Source organism: Enhydra lutris, unplaced genomic scaffold (genome assembly GCF_002288905.1).
Source record: "Enhydra lutris kenyoni isolate GAN:26980312 unplaced genomic scaffold, ASM228890v2 scaffoldscaffold46, whole genome shotgun sequence".
Taxonomy (NCBI): Eukaryota; Metazoa; Chordata; class Mammalia; order Carnivora; family Mustelidae; genus Enhydra; species Enhydra lutris.
Genome location: NW_019154130.1, coordinates 7,862,673 through 7,875,147, shown reverse-complemented (window position 1 = coordinate 7,875,147; position 12,475 = coordinate 7,862,673). Strand labels below are relative to the sequence as shown.

General features: G+C 45.1%; 1 protein-coding gene across 2 annotated transcripts in view; it reads left to right on the top strand.

The window, feature by feature from the left end:
* LOC111156325 (BRCA1 associated protein) overlaps window positions 1–7,064 on the top strand; it is a 110,863-nt gene extending 103,799 nt beyond the window's left edge. For both annotated transcript variants that reach the window (XM_022517093.1, XM_022517092.1), the window contains exons 11-12: window positions 2,348–2,451; window positions 4,657–7,064. In XM_022517093.1, coding sequence (XP_022372801.1) covers window positions 2,348–2,451; window positions 4,657–5,020 — 468 coding nt within the window. In that variant the 3' untranslated portion in view covers window positions 5,021–7,064. The remainder of the gene's footprint in view (window positions 1–2,347; window positions 2,452–4,656) is intronic.
* Window positions 7,065–12,475: the final 5,411 nt, after the last annotated feature.

Genomic DNA, 12,475 nt, shown 5'->3' with positions numbered 1-12,475 from the left:
TTTCATCTTGATTCAAGTGCATTTGGCCTAAGTATCTCCAGTTAGCAAAACACAGTTTGGTTCCTTTTGATAGTCATTTTTGTACTCTTCAATTTCCCTAACAGGAGTCAGTTTAGGAGAAGATGTACAAAGGATCTAATGGTCTTTTATTTTAAAACAATATTGGGGAGGAAATTAATACCAAATTAGAATTAGAGCAATTTTTAAAAAAAATTTTTTAAAGAATTTACTTATTTATTTGACAGTGAGAGAGAGAGAGAGTGAGCGAGCACAAGTTGGGAGGGGCAGAGGGAGAGGGAGAAGCATGCTCCCCGCTGAGCAGGGAGCCCAGCATGGGGCTTGATCCCAGGAGTGTGGTATTATGACCTGAGCTCAAGGCAGATGCCCAACTGACTGAGCCACCCAGGCACCCCAAATTAGAGCAGTTTTTAAGCTATTTTTGTTTTCATGACATAGAGGAATCTTGCTTTGTTCTTCCAACTTAACAGAAGTTGGCTATAAAGTTAATTTCTACAGTTATTTTCTTATTAAAAAAAAAACAGTGCTGTTAGAAATCTGTTAGTCAGACCACGTGGCAAGTTTTTAAAAGTAAGTATTAAAAGCAGTGGCCCTTTTTCTAACCTGATGGACAATTGCTGAGAGTTTGCCTCTGCCCAAGGGTCGTTTTTCCTTTGCTGTACAGCTGTGACCTCCAGTGTAGTACAGGGAGGTCTAGAGCTTGGCTCTAGATTCAGACTTGGTGTCCCAGTCCTGGACCCACCATGCTCTGGTTGGGTGACCTTGGGCAGATTGCCTCACCATTCTATAAGCCTGTTTCTGTAAAAGGCTGCCGCATCGAAGTCTCTAGCTTCTTGCAAGATATAAAGGGATACTGCTTACAAAACACCTGGCTGGTATGTGGGCCATAGGATTTAAATTCTCAGACCCTTTCAGTTCCTGTTATTACTGCCTCATGATCCACGCAGCCCTTGCTACTTCTCTTTCCCATCTAATCTTCGCCCTGTGTCCGTCTGTACATCAGTAGAGCTGAGGCATTTCTCAGTTGTGTAGATCGTCACACCCAAGTGAATCCAGCCTCTGCTTAGCTAGTACTTCAAAAGTCTCTTGGTTTCCAACACAGAATACACCAGAATTTTTAAATTCTCTTCAGTTTTTCTTTTTTTTTCTTTTTAAGATTTTATTTATTTAGTTGACAGGGAGAGAGATCACAAGTAGGCAGAGAGGCAGGCAGAGCGGGGCAGGGCGGGGGGAAGCAGGCTCCCTGCTGAGAGCCCAATGCGGGGCCCCGATCCCAAGACCCCGAGATCATGACCTGAGCCAAACGTAGAGGCTTAACCCACTGAGCCACCCAGGCGCCCTCTTTTCAGTTTCTAAGACAATGTAGCATGAATTCGTTCTCTCTATATTGCACTTGCAAATTAACTCAAAATAAGAACCACTTGTGTTCCATGTCACTTTGTGTACCTGAGAAAATTAGTAAGGAGTTTGGGAAGGGGGGAGCCTGAACAGTTAAAATGAGTTATCACGGGGTGCCTGGGTGGCTCAGTAGGTTAAAGCCTCTGCCTTCGGCTCAGGTCATGATCCCAGGGTCCTAGGATCGAGCCCCACATCGGGCTCTCTGCTCTGCGGGGAGCCTGCTTCCTCCTCTCTCTCTCTGCCTACTTGTGATCTCTGTCTGTCAAATAAATAAATAAAATCTTTTTTAAAAATAAATAAATAAATAAAAATCAGTTATCACCATTTTCTTGGATTAGATTAGTTTGTTAGACTATTTGAATAGTAATTTTTGGAATGTGATCTCAGGAGGAAAAAAAATATGACGAGTTAAGAGGAGGATGCTCTGGGGCTGCCAGGGTGGCTCAGTTGGTTAAGCGACTGCCTTCAGCTCAGGTCATGATCCCGGAGTCCTGGGATCGAGTCCCACATCAGGCTCCCAGCTCCATGGGGAGTCTCCTTCTCCCTCTGACCTCCCCTCTCATGCTCTCTCACTCTGTCTCTCTCTCAAATAAATAAATAAAATAAAATAAAATAAAAAAAGAAGAGGATGCTGTGGTCTGGCCTCCGACAGACCATCTCCTGCTTGACTGCCCAAGTCTACTTTTGAGTCTTCCGCTTGACATTCAGCTGCTCCTGATCATCCTGGTAGAGATAAACAGTAAGGGGGAAAAAGGATTTCTCAAAATGGTTATTCCATTACAGGAGTTCTTTCAAATGATTGTCTCACCTTTTCTTAGTTCAGTTTGTCAAAGTTACAGACAGGTAATTAAAGGAACAGTGGTGAAGTTAGCCCCAGAGACCAGCTGCTATGCCTCTGTGAAGTGACACTGACCTCTGTTTGCTCTTCCAGATTAACAACATGAAGACCAAATTTAAAGAAACAATTGAGAAATGTGATAATCTGGAGCATAGACTAAATGATCTCCTAAAAGAAAAGCAGTCTGTGGAAAGAAAGTAGGTGTATTTGGCCTCTTTTAATTAGCTTTGTCATTGTAACAGGCTCATAAACAGGTAATCTCCTTCATTAACACTTTCCAAGTGTGTCTGTCAACTAGGTTTTCAGGGGTTTCCCTATATATGAGGCAAACTTACTGTGACTTTGCGTTTATTAAAAATGACAGCGTTTCACGCCAGGTGGATGCCGTGTGGAATGCGGTGCTCTCGGCTGATGTCTGTGCTTCTTGTATGTGCAGATATCTTTCATTTTTGCCACTAGAAAGCAACAGCCTTGTGCTCAGGGCTGCAGTTTCTCTGAGCCATGTGGCTGAGAACTGGCACTTAAGAGAGCGACTGTCTAAGCCGGAGGTGGTGTGTACTCTGGGATTAGACAGGAATTAAAAGCCAAATTTGTTGACTATGGTGTGAAAAGCTCAAGAACAGTGTGGCGAGAACATACTCTACTATTATTGTATGGGAAGATAGTTGCTGCTGATTGAAATTATCTTTCTAGCTTAAGTATACTCACAAATACGGGTTTTTTTTACCTCCAGACAAATGGATAAAAAGTCAATTTAAGGAGGATATAGCTTTAAAAGTTGTTTTTTATTTTGTTTTTGTTTTAAATAAACCTTTATTCTGGAAGAAATTCAGCTTTACGGAGGCTACCAAGATTGTGCAAAAAGTTCCCATTTCCCCTTTACCTGTTTTCCCCCTATTCAAAAGTAAGGATTATTGTAATAGGGTTGTTGGTTTTTTTTTTTTTTTTTTTTTTTTTGTATTGTGGCAAAATGTATATAACACGAAATTTGTCAGTGACATTGAATGGCATTCACGACATCCTGCTCCTGTTGCCATTATCTGTTTCAAAATTTTTTCATCAGCCACAATACTCTTCACCAAAATTGTTTTGCTTCTTTTAAACATTTTCTTTGTAAGCAGTCTCTGCACCCAACATGGGGGCTCAAACTTAACAACCCTGAGATCAAGAGTTATGTGCTCTTGAGCCAGCAGGCGCTCAAAGGCTTTTTGTGTGTTTTTTTTTTTTAAACTTCTGTAAAAACAACACTACGGCATTAAGAGAAATTAAAATATTGTCTATACTTTCAGCTCCCTAACAAACTATATGAAAGAATTAAAACTGGAAGGTTTTTTCCACCCTGTAGATCATGCTGTCTATCTAAAGGTTACCATTATTAATTAGTGGTACCAGTGAACTATTGCCTCTTCCAAATCTTTCGCTGTACCTGTATAAACATCTCATATATACAATCTTTCCTCTTAAAAAAATAATATTAAGTATTCTGTTTGGTAAAATACTCCATTTTAGAGATTTTTTTTTTCATATTGGTACATCTAGAGCTATCTTGATCTTCATAAAGGCGGCACAGTATTCCATTGTCTGGAGGTCCCATAATAATTTTAACCCGTTCCCTATTTATGGATGTTTAAGTTGTCTCAAGTCATAGACTACTGTAAACTCTGTTGCAGTGAGCATTTTTCTCCATGTTTCTTTCAGTGTGGTCTGAAATATGTGCTGTGGGATATGTTCTGTAGGATAAATTCCTGGAATAGGTGTGGCAGAGGGCACGGTGAAATTTTTATTTTTACGGGTATTGCCAAGGTGACTTCCAAAGAGTTTGTAGCAGTTCATGCTCCAGTGCCAATGCGTGCAAGTCCCTCTTTCCCCATATCTGAGCTCTCTGGTATTCTGATACATAAAAATGGTATCCCAGGTGGTATTTTAATTTGTAATTTTTTACTTATGAGTAAGATTGAGCATCCAGAATAGGGCGCTCCTATCCTTGAAAACTCTCCTTCAGCAAGTACAGTGAGGTCAGAGCACTTGACTCTGGGAGAATGTCACTTTTCCTCATAACTTCTTTATCGTAGCTGTTATCTCTAAGACACCTATTTAACCACAGACTGAAAAACAGAGAAGCTGTAGGAGTTTTATCATGAATCACAGAATCGTTTCTGCAATTGAAAAATATCCAATGCTTAGAAAAATTGTCCTGAAGCCACGCTGTTAACTCGAGCAAAATCCTTGCTTTGTAAAGCTGTTGCAGTGGCAGCAAACCAGTCCCCTGCCACCGCAGGAGGGAGGAGTCCAGTCCCTCAATGGATTCTGAGATCACAGCGCCTCTGTTCAATCCCAGCGCAGAAAGGGGACCGTGTCAGCAAATGAAAACCATGCTTTTGTCTTCCTTTGTCTTGCAAAAGGTGCACCCAACTAAACACGAAAGTGGCCAAACTTACCACAGAGCTCAAAGAGGAGCAGGAAATGAACAAGTGTTTGCGAGCCAACCAGGTCCTCCTGCAGAACAAACTGAAGGAGGAGGAGAGGGTGTTGAAGGAGACCTGCGACCAGAAGGATCTGCAGATCACGGAGATCCAGGAGCAGCTGCGGGACGTCATGTTCTACCTGGAGGCACAGCAGAAGATCAACCACCTGCCTGCCGAGACCCGGCAGGAAATCCAGGAGGGACAGATCAACATCGCCATGGCCTCGGCCTCCAGCCCCCCGTCTTCGGGGGGCAGTGGGAAGCTGCCCTCCAGGAAAGGCCGCAGCAAGAGGGGCAAGTGACCTCTGGGAAACAGACGTCCCTGAGACTGTTTTCCCTGGCGCGGCGGGGGTGCGCTGGGGCTCCAGTGTGAGGGTAGACCTTGAGCAAGTACAAGTGAGGACGGAGCCGCCGTTGTTTGGGTCTTTTCTTTGCGGGCATGCGCTGCAGGGACTGCAGCCCGGTGGCCCGGCGGAGCTAGCGAGATGGCCCGGGGCTTCAGAGCTGGCTGCCGTTGCCCGCCGTGATAGTTCACTAGCCTCAGGCGCTCTCATGGCCATTTTGCCTTCCTACTTGATAGAAGCCCCAGCTCTGCTGCGCATTTTTCCATTGTATTTATTGAGTTGGTGTATTTGACATTCACTTCTGGGGTCTGGTTCAAGATGACGATTTTTTTTTCTCCCCCGGGGAACCCAAAGGTCACATTACCTGAGGTCATTAGCAGCTGCTTTAAAGAGAGGTTTGCACTGGCCACTGAGGATTTACGGCAATTCCCTAGCACTAGTCACCTGTCATTGTCGTCCCTCCCTGCGTCTGGGAATTGAAGAATTGGCTGAAGGTCCCATGAGAAGAGGCCGGGCCTGTAAACCGTTAGTCACTAGCCTGTCACCAGCGGCCACCTCTTGCTCCAGGGCTAGCCAGGAAAAATCAAACATCCCACGCAGGCCAGGCAGACCCAGGGTAGGAAAAATGGTGGCGCTTCTAGGTTTTGTTTTTGATGACTCCACACCACATTGTGAACCTCATGTAAGGAGGAGGCTGAAGGGTTGCTCTAAGACCCAACTCTGAGAGTGGATTTCCTAGCATCCAGCAAGAATCAGCAAGCAGATTTATCATCCGTGCGAAAATGCGGAGTGAGGCCTCTGACTAGCTGATTGTGTATTTTGCTGGGATCAGTGTTTTCTGAATGTTTACAAAAGATCGGGCTGCATGTTCAGGTTGCGGCTGGAGGGACCTTGGGCAGATTTTCAGTGATGCTTTCAAGATACAACCAAAGGCTGTTTCTAAATCCGAAGATTGGCATTTTAACAGAGCCCCTTTAAAGCAGTCATGCAGTGCTTGTTGTGAGCCAACAGAGGGGCTGTGTACTTTCTCTAGAAACCTCAACGTCAAGTAATTCATAATATACAGCGATTGAGCGAACTTAAAGTAAGACCCGTGTTGGAATTGAAGCTTTCAAAAGAGGTAGCTAGATAGGTTAACAAGACATACTGTTAAATGATGGTTTGTTTTCTGCTTCAGAATTAGCCAGAGTTTTCAGATGGTCACATTTTCATTGTTTTTTAGCTTATGGTTAGGCCTCATCCCCTTTGGCCTAAATGTCTTACATGTTACTTGTTAGCACACAAACTGTATTGTTAATCACCATCCATTTTTGTGGGATGTGCTGTAGCATTTCCCCAAAAACCTCACCTGTAACTTTGCAAAATGAATGTACCTCAGACATTCTCAATTTTTACTTAGGGTAGACCCACTCTACAAGTCCCCCTTGGACTTACATATACAGAGATCTTAAAGCAAGAGCGGGAATGTAAAGCATAACCTAATTCTCTTTCCTATAGAGATTCTATTTTATTTAAAATCTATTTTTACACTAGTTAGAATCCTGCTTTTTTGGCCAGGTACTTGTCTTGCATGTCTGACCTCGCAGAAGCTGGGGTGGATTGTAGCATACTAATTAAGAGAATTAGTAGTAGTTGACAAAGCTTGCTCGCTCCTCATTTTCCCATGATTACCTCCGTCACGCAGCCCTACCACCAGCTAGAAAAACAGAGATCTTTGGTACAGGTGAGCTAAGTGGTCTGAAAGGCTGTGCCCAGAGGAATGAGCAAATAGGCAAATGTTTCCAAACTACTTGAACGTTTAAAAATTTTTTTCCAGAATAAAGAATCTTCTCAAGATACATTAAGAAAATGTCTTTGATAAAGGTCAAAGAGTCATGTGTGAATTTGACAAAATTACAATAAGAAACTGTTCGTGTTTTCTTCAGGATGGAAATGAACCACTTAATATATCCATTCTACTTTGAACAATGAAATTCCATTAAAATAACCAACTTTGAAATGATTCTGCCCTGTGTGAAATTTGTGTCTCTCTGATTGACATTTTCTTGGGAGTTTCTATCTACATAACCTAAGAAGGTATCAGTGACCTAGATTTAAAAGAAGCATTAAAAATCATGGCCTCAGCACTAGAGTGAGCAGCTAGATCATTCATCTCTCCACCCCTTTGCTCCAACTTCCCAAACTCATAAAAAGTAGAATAAGGAGAATTATCTGAACTTGGAGGCTCGGGATAGGCTGAGACCCAGCACCCAACTCTTTGGCAAACGGGAAAGCAATCAATATACACACTGGAGACTTTTTCCCAGGCTCTACTGCAAACTGAGACCGCTCTGTTTTTTGAAACTGCCCCAGGAGTGTCTGGTTAGGATACACGGGGTAAGGCAAAGCCCCAGAGCAACTCCCAGCTCCGTGCTTGCCCGGGGAGCTTGTCCTCAGCAAGAGGGCTAGGAAACGAACCAGCCAGCCAGTAGTGTGGAGCGCTTGGCAAATCACAAATGAACAACCTTCTGTCATCCCTTGGAAACCCCTCTCCTGGTACAGTCGGGATACACAAGTTACAAATACTACCCTTGAGATTTTGGCTGCTGTGCGCTCTGCCACGTTGCTTGGGCTGGTGGCAGACGGCCTCACGTGATGAAGTCAATGTGCTTATCTAAAAAAGGAAAGTCGCTCTCACATTTGAGGAAAGTGATTTCGTCTTCTCCAGGATAAAGCTGAATTAACTGCCACAGTGAATTCTGCTGCGTTAATTTGCAGAAGGAAGATTTTTCAGGAGTCTCTCACGACCCAGCTCCTGCTCCTTCGTGGTGCTGGGCCTTGTCTACACTGCTCAAAGACGTGGCTGTCACCTTAAGTGAGTTTAGGAAGACACCAAGTGTTCTCTGACAGGCTTCTGCCTTTGGCCAGCCCTTTTCATTCTTGCCTGTGAAGGTTCTTGAAGTGGGAGTCCGAGAATATCTGCATAGTGTCTACACCAACAGATGTAGCTTTTTTTCTCTTTTTTTAAAGATTTGAGAGAGAGCATGCGTGTGGGGGTGGGTGGGGACGGTGGGGGAGGAGGAGTGGGGCAAGGAGAGAATCCTCAAGCAGACTCCTCACTGAGCACAGAGCCTGACTGGGGCTGGATCCAAGGACCCTGAGATCATGACCTGAGCCAAAACCAGGAGCCAGACACCACCTACTGAGCCACCCAGGCACCCCCAGATGTAACTTTTAAAAGTTAAAAAAATTGGGGGCGCCTGGGTGGCTCAGTGGGTTAAAGCCTCTGCTTTCAGCTCGGGTCATGATCCCGGGGTCCTGGGATCGAGCCCCACATCGGGCTCTCTGCTCCGCGGAGAGCCTGCTTCCTCCTCTCCCTCTCTGCCTGCCTCTCTTTCCTGCTTGTAATCTCTGTCTGTCAAATAAATAAATAAAATCTTTAAAAAAAAAGAAAAGTTAAAAAAATTTTAGGGGCACCTGGGTAGGTCAGTCATTAAGCGTCTGCCTTCAAGAGCTCAGGTTGTGATCCTGGAGTCCTGGGATCTAGCCCTATGTCGGGCTCACTGCTCAGCAGGAAGCCAGCTTCTCTCTCTCTCACTCCCCCTGCTCCTGTTCCCTCTCTCTCTGTGTGTGCCTCTCTCTGTCAAATAAATAAATGGAATCTTTAAAAAAAAAAAAAGTTAAAAATTTTTAAATGGCAGGCAAGAGTAAAGCCGTACTAGGGAGAAAAGCCTTTCCCTTCAGGAACCTCCCCACCCTATTTTGCCCCAAAGCCAAAGCCAAGTGTCTCATCCTGTGCAGCGTGAAGTTCATTTCCACCCTGCACTGCCCTCAGCCTGGAGCAAACAAACATTTGGCATTGGTGCATTAGGAGACCTCAGGGAAGTTATATAAAACTTCTTTTATTTTTTACCCTCTTTTGAAGAGGGGCATGGGGAGGGCTTGTGGCTTCTTTATCCTGATTAATGTAGTAATCCACTCCTTTATGCCTTCTTTTCATCTTTTAAAGGTAATGGTAACCATTCACCACTTACTGGTAACCCTTTTTTCCCTGTCTCCATGGGATTCCTGCCCTCCCCAGAATGCTCAGACACTTAACAATATTAGATTCTGTTAGACATTCATTTTGAAAGCTGCACTCCCAGAAGCCAAAACTATCTCAGCATCATTTTAGCTAGTATGCTTTTCATGCACATGGAACAGTCTCTTACTGTCATTCTGAAAGCTTAGGCGAGTGTGAAGGGGGCTCTGCATTTGGTTCTTAATCTGGATTTTGCATTCTTGATGTACTAAAGAAGGCCAGGGAGAGATGAACAATCTGTTGTTTTATACAAGATGATTGTGGTCTTTGGGGCCCAATGTTGAATTGCTTCGGGTCAGAAACTTCTCACTGGAATCATCTGGAAAATGTGGTTTTGGTACTTGGCACGGGGCTGTGCTGGTGCAGATAACGTTTGTTACTCTGAGGCTAATTACCAAGTGCACTAAGTGAACTAAAGCAGCTTTGCTTTTTTTCAGGCTGGGTTCTAAATCCCCTGACCCAAAACTCCTTTCAAACCCAGCCTCGTAATAAATGCAGAGAGGCTAGTATCCTTGTATAATATGGCTGATGGTGAAATTCTTCTCGAAAGATTAAAGCAGAGCTCTAGCACTGAGCATAAATGCTGAATGCGAGAAACACTACTGGCCTGGCCTCTGTGGAGATGTCTTTCGCCATCTTTCGTCTGGAAGGAGCAGAAGGTCCCAGATCAAATCTGCCCTTATGCCCATTTCCTTACTGAGACCCCTCCAGTCGAATCGATTAGTGATTGCAGATTCTCAGTCCCTTGGGTATGGCCCAATGGGCCAAGAGTCCAGACTTTTCCCTAGAGGGCTGGGCACAGTTGAGTGCCATTAAAAGAATGATGAGTCTCCACCACTTGGAAAACCAGACGGTGTCACGTTATATCACTAACCTAACAGTTAGGCTCCAAAAGACCTCGGTGCTAACTGAAAAGAAGGAACACGAACTAATTTCGGGGACAGAAGAACAAGATCACAGAGAAAGACCGAGAAGTGAAGGAGAGTCCATGGAAAATTTTAGGAGGAACAAGAGAGCCGCTCTCCTGGAAACCCTCCAGCGGAGAGCAAACAAATTGTGACTTATCACACACAGCCAGAGGGTCCTCCAGCAGCATTTTCCAGGAATTATCTTTTGTGAAAGACTTAGCCTTAAGTTGTGGCCATGCCCCCTCACACATTCTGATATATTTGTGCTCACACGGAAACTATGAGCGCAAAAGCGTTTGCAGAAGAGCCACGTCACAACGCGCTCTCCCCCCACCCCAACGTCCCGGCCCCACCTGTCCTTGGGGAAAAAAATTAAAATCCTCTTTTCAAAATGCATGCCTCAGGAAAACAGATTCGTTGCATTTGTTTCCATGCTGCAGAAAATCAACACTCACTGGCTTCCATCCCAAACAGGGCCAAATGCAGAACTCGGAGGTTCAGCCGCCAGGAACTCCGAGGCCTCCTCCATCCTCCCTCCCCCCAAGCACATTCGACTTCAATTATGTGGGAACATGCCTGGGCTGGGGGCTGCTGCCAGAACTCTCCTGGCCCCGATGGAGGAGGCCCCGTGCTGCGGCCCAGAAGCTTTCCTAAAAGTCCATACAGGATCTCTCGGCTGCTGCCAATCGTGCACTCTCCGTTTGGCCAGATTCCTAGCTCTGGCCCGAGAAGCGCCATAGCTCTCCCTTCTCACTTTCTTCCTATATGCTCTGTGCTCCTCTCCCCACGGCCCCCTTTCCCCTCGCTCTTGTAAATAAGAATGTTCCGCTGCTTTTTAGAACCAGAATCATCCCAAGAAAAAGAGCCTACATCTAGCCCCGCCTCTCTCCTCTCCGAGCCCTCCTCAGAAGCATGCTTTTGGGTGAACCCTTAAAAACAGTTTTCTTTTCACCTGCTGAGATAACATTCTTGTGAGAAGGGAGGTAATTGACGCTAAGAACTCACTGAGTTACTGTTAGCCCGTGTGAACCCATGTTGACTTGGAACAACCTAGAAGAACATCCCCAGGAGAGACCTCTTTTCCAGCACCAGTAACCCCCAAGTAGGCGATCCAGAGGGGCGGGCCCGGAACCTCTGGTTTCTTTGGTAGGACCCAAAGCCGGGAGAGAATGAGAAGCACAGAATAAAGAGGATTCTCCTCCACTCGCTGAGCGATAGAGACGGGAGCACACTCTGCCCTGATTTGATGCACCTGATTCCAGGGGCTAGCACACGTTTGTTGAATTCCTGCTGACCGGACCACAGTTCCTGTGCATGGTTCCGTTCAGTCGCACAGCCAGCCTGTGAGGTAGGTAGAGCTACTCTGCTGTACCAACCGAGAAACCGAGGTCCAGCCGGAGGCATCTCAGAACTGGCTGAGCTCGCATCGGGGATCCCTGATTAGGGCTGTGCTCAATCCCAGCATTGCCTGAGTCCAGACTCTGGGCTCCTGGCCACCCCACTCGACTGGCCCCTCTAACCTTGGGACGTGGGGACAGAAAGGACACAGCTCCCAAGTCCCCGTTTTGTGGTTGCCTTGGGAAAGGAGCAGAGTACGGAATTGAGGCCACTTTGGCGTGAGTAAAATGGTCTCATACCCCTGCCTTGTGCAAGCCTCCCCCTCCCTGTGGAACTTTTTAACTTTTGTCTCCTCTCCCATTTCAATGGGGCCTGAGCCAGAGCTGATAAAGAAGGAGGAAGAAAACCACACCAGTGGTTTTCCCCCACTCCACCCAAGGGCCAGCTTTGGGAAATCACTTTATTCCAATAGCCTGTTGTGGCCCCGTCACCCCGGAGAGGCTCGGGGCCTAGTTCATACCAACTGTTTAAGCTGACATCTCAGTTGTGTTCTATAGAGCTTCATGGAAGCCGGGGTGCTTCCCGGCTGGAAAAAGTTGCTTCTGGAACAAAACTGTCTAGACCCTAAGGAGTCCTTTCTTTGAGAGTGTAGATTCAGTTACTGCCCCCAGAGGCACGAGCAGGAATAAACAGGCTAACTGGAAACTAGATTCTGAAGGGATCAGTTTAGCTTGCGGCTTCAGTTTATTACAAAATCAGTGGAGAGGGAAAGCCTGGAACACATTTTTTATGAATTCCCGGGGGGGTGTTACAAAGCGGTGTTAACTTGGCAGGTATAGACTGGTCTGTGTGTGTCCGTGTGTAAAGGTCATCCAAAACCTTTTTCTTCCTTTTTTTTTTTGATATTGTAACAAGTGAAATTTAATTTAGAATACAGATGCAATACCTATTATCCTGTTTATAATTATATATTTTAAATGCTGTAAGATAATGGCAAGAGCATTGTATTTTGAGATATACATGTATATTATTCATATATTACTTGTATGGTTTTTTAAAATTTTTGAGATATAATTAGCATATAACAGAATGCAGGTCTGAAGCATT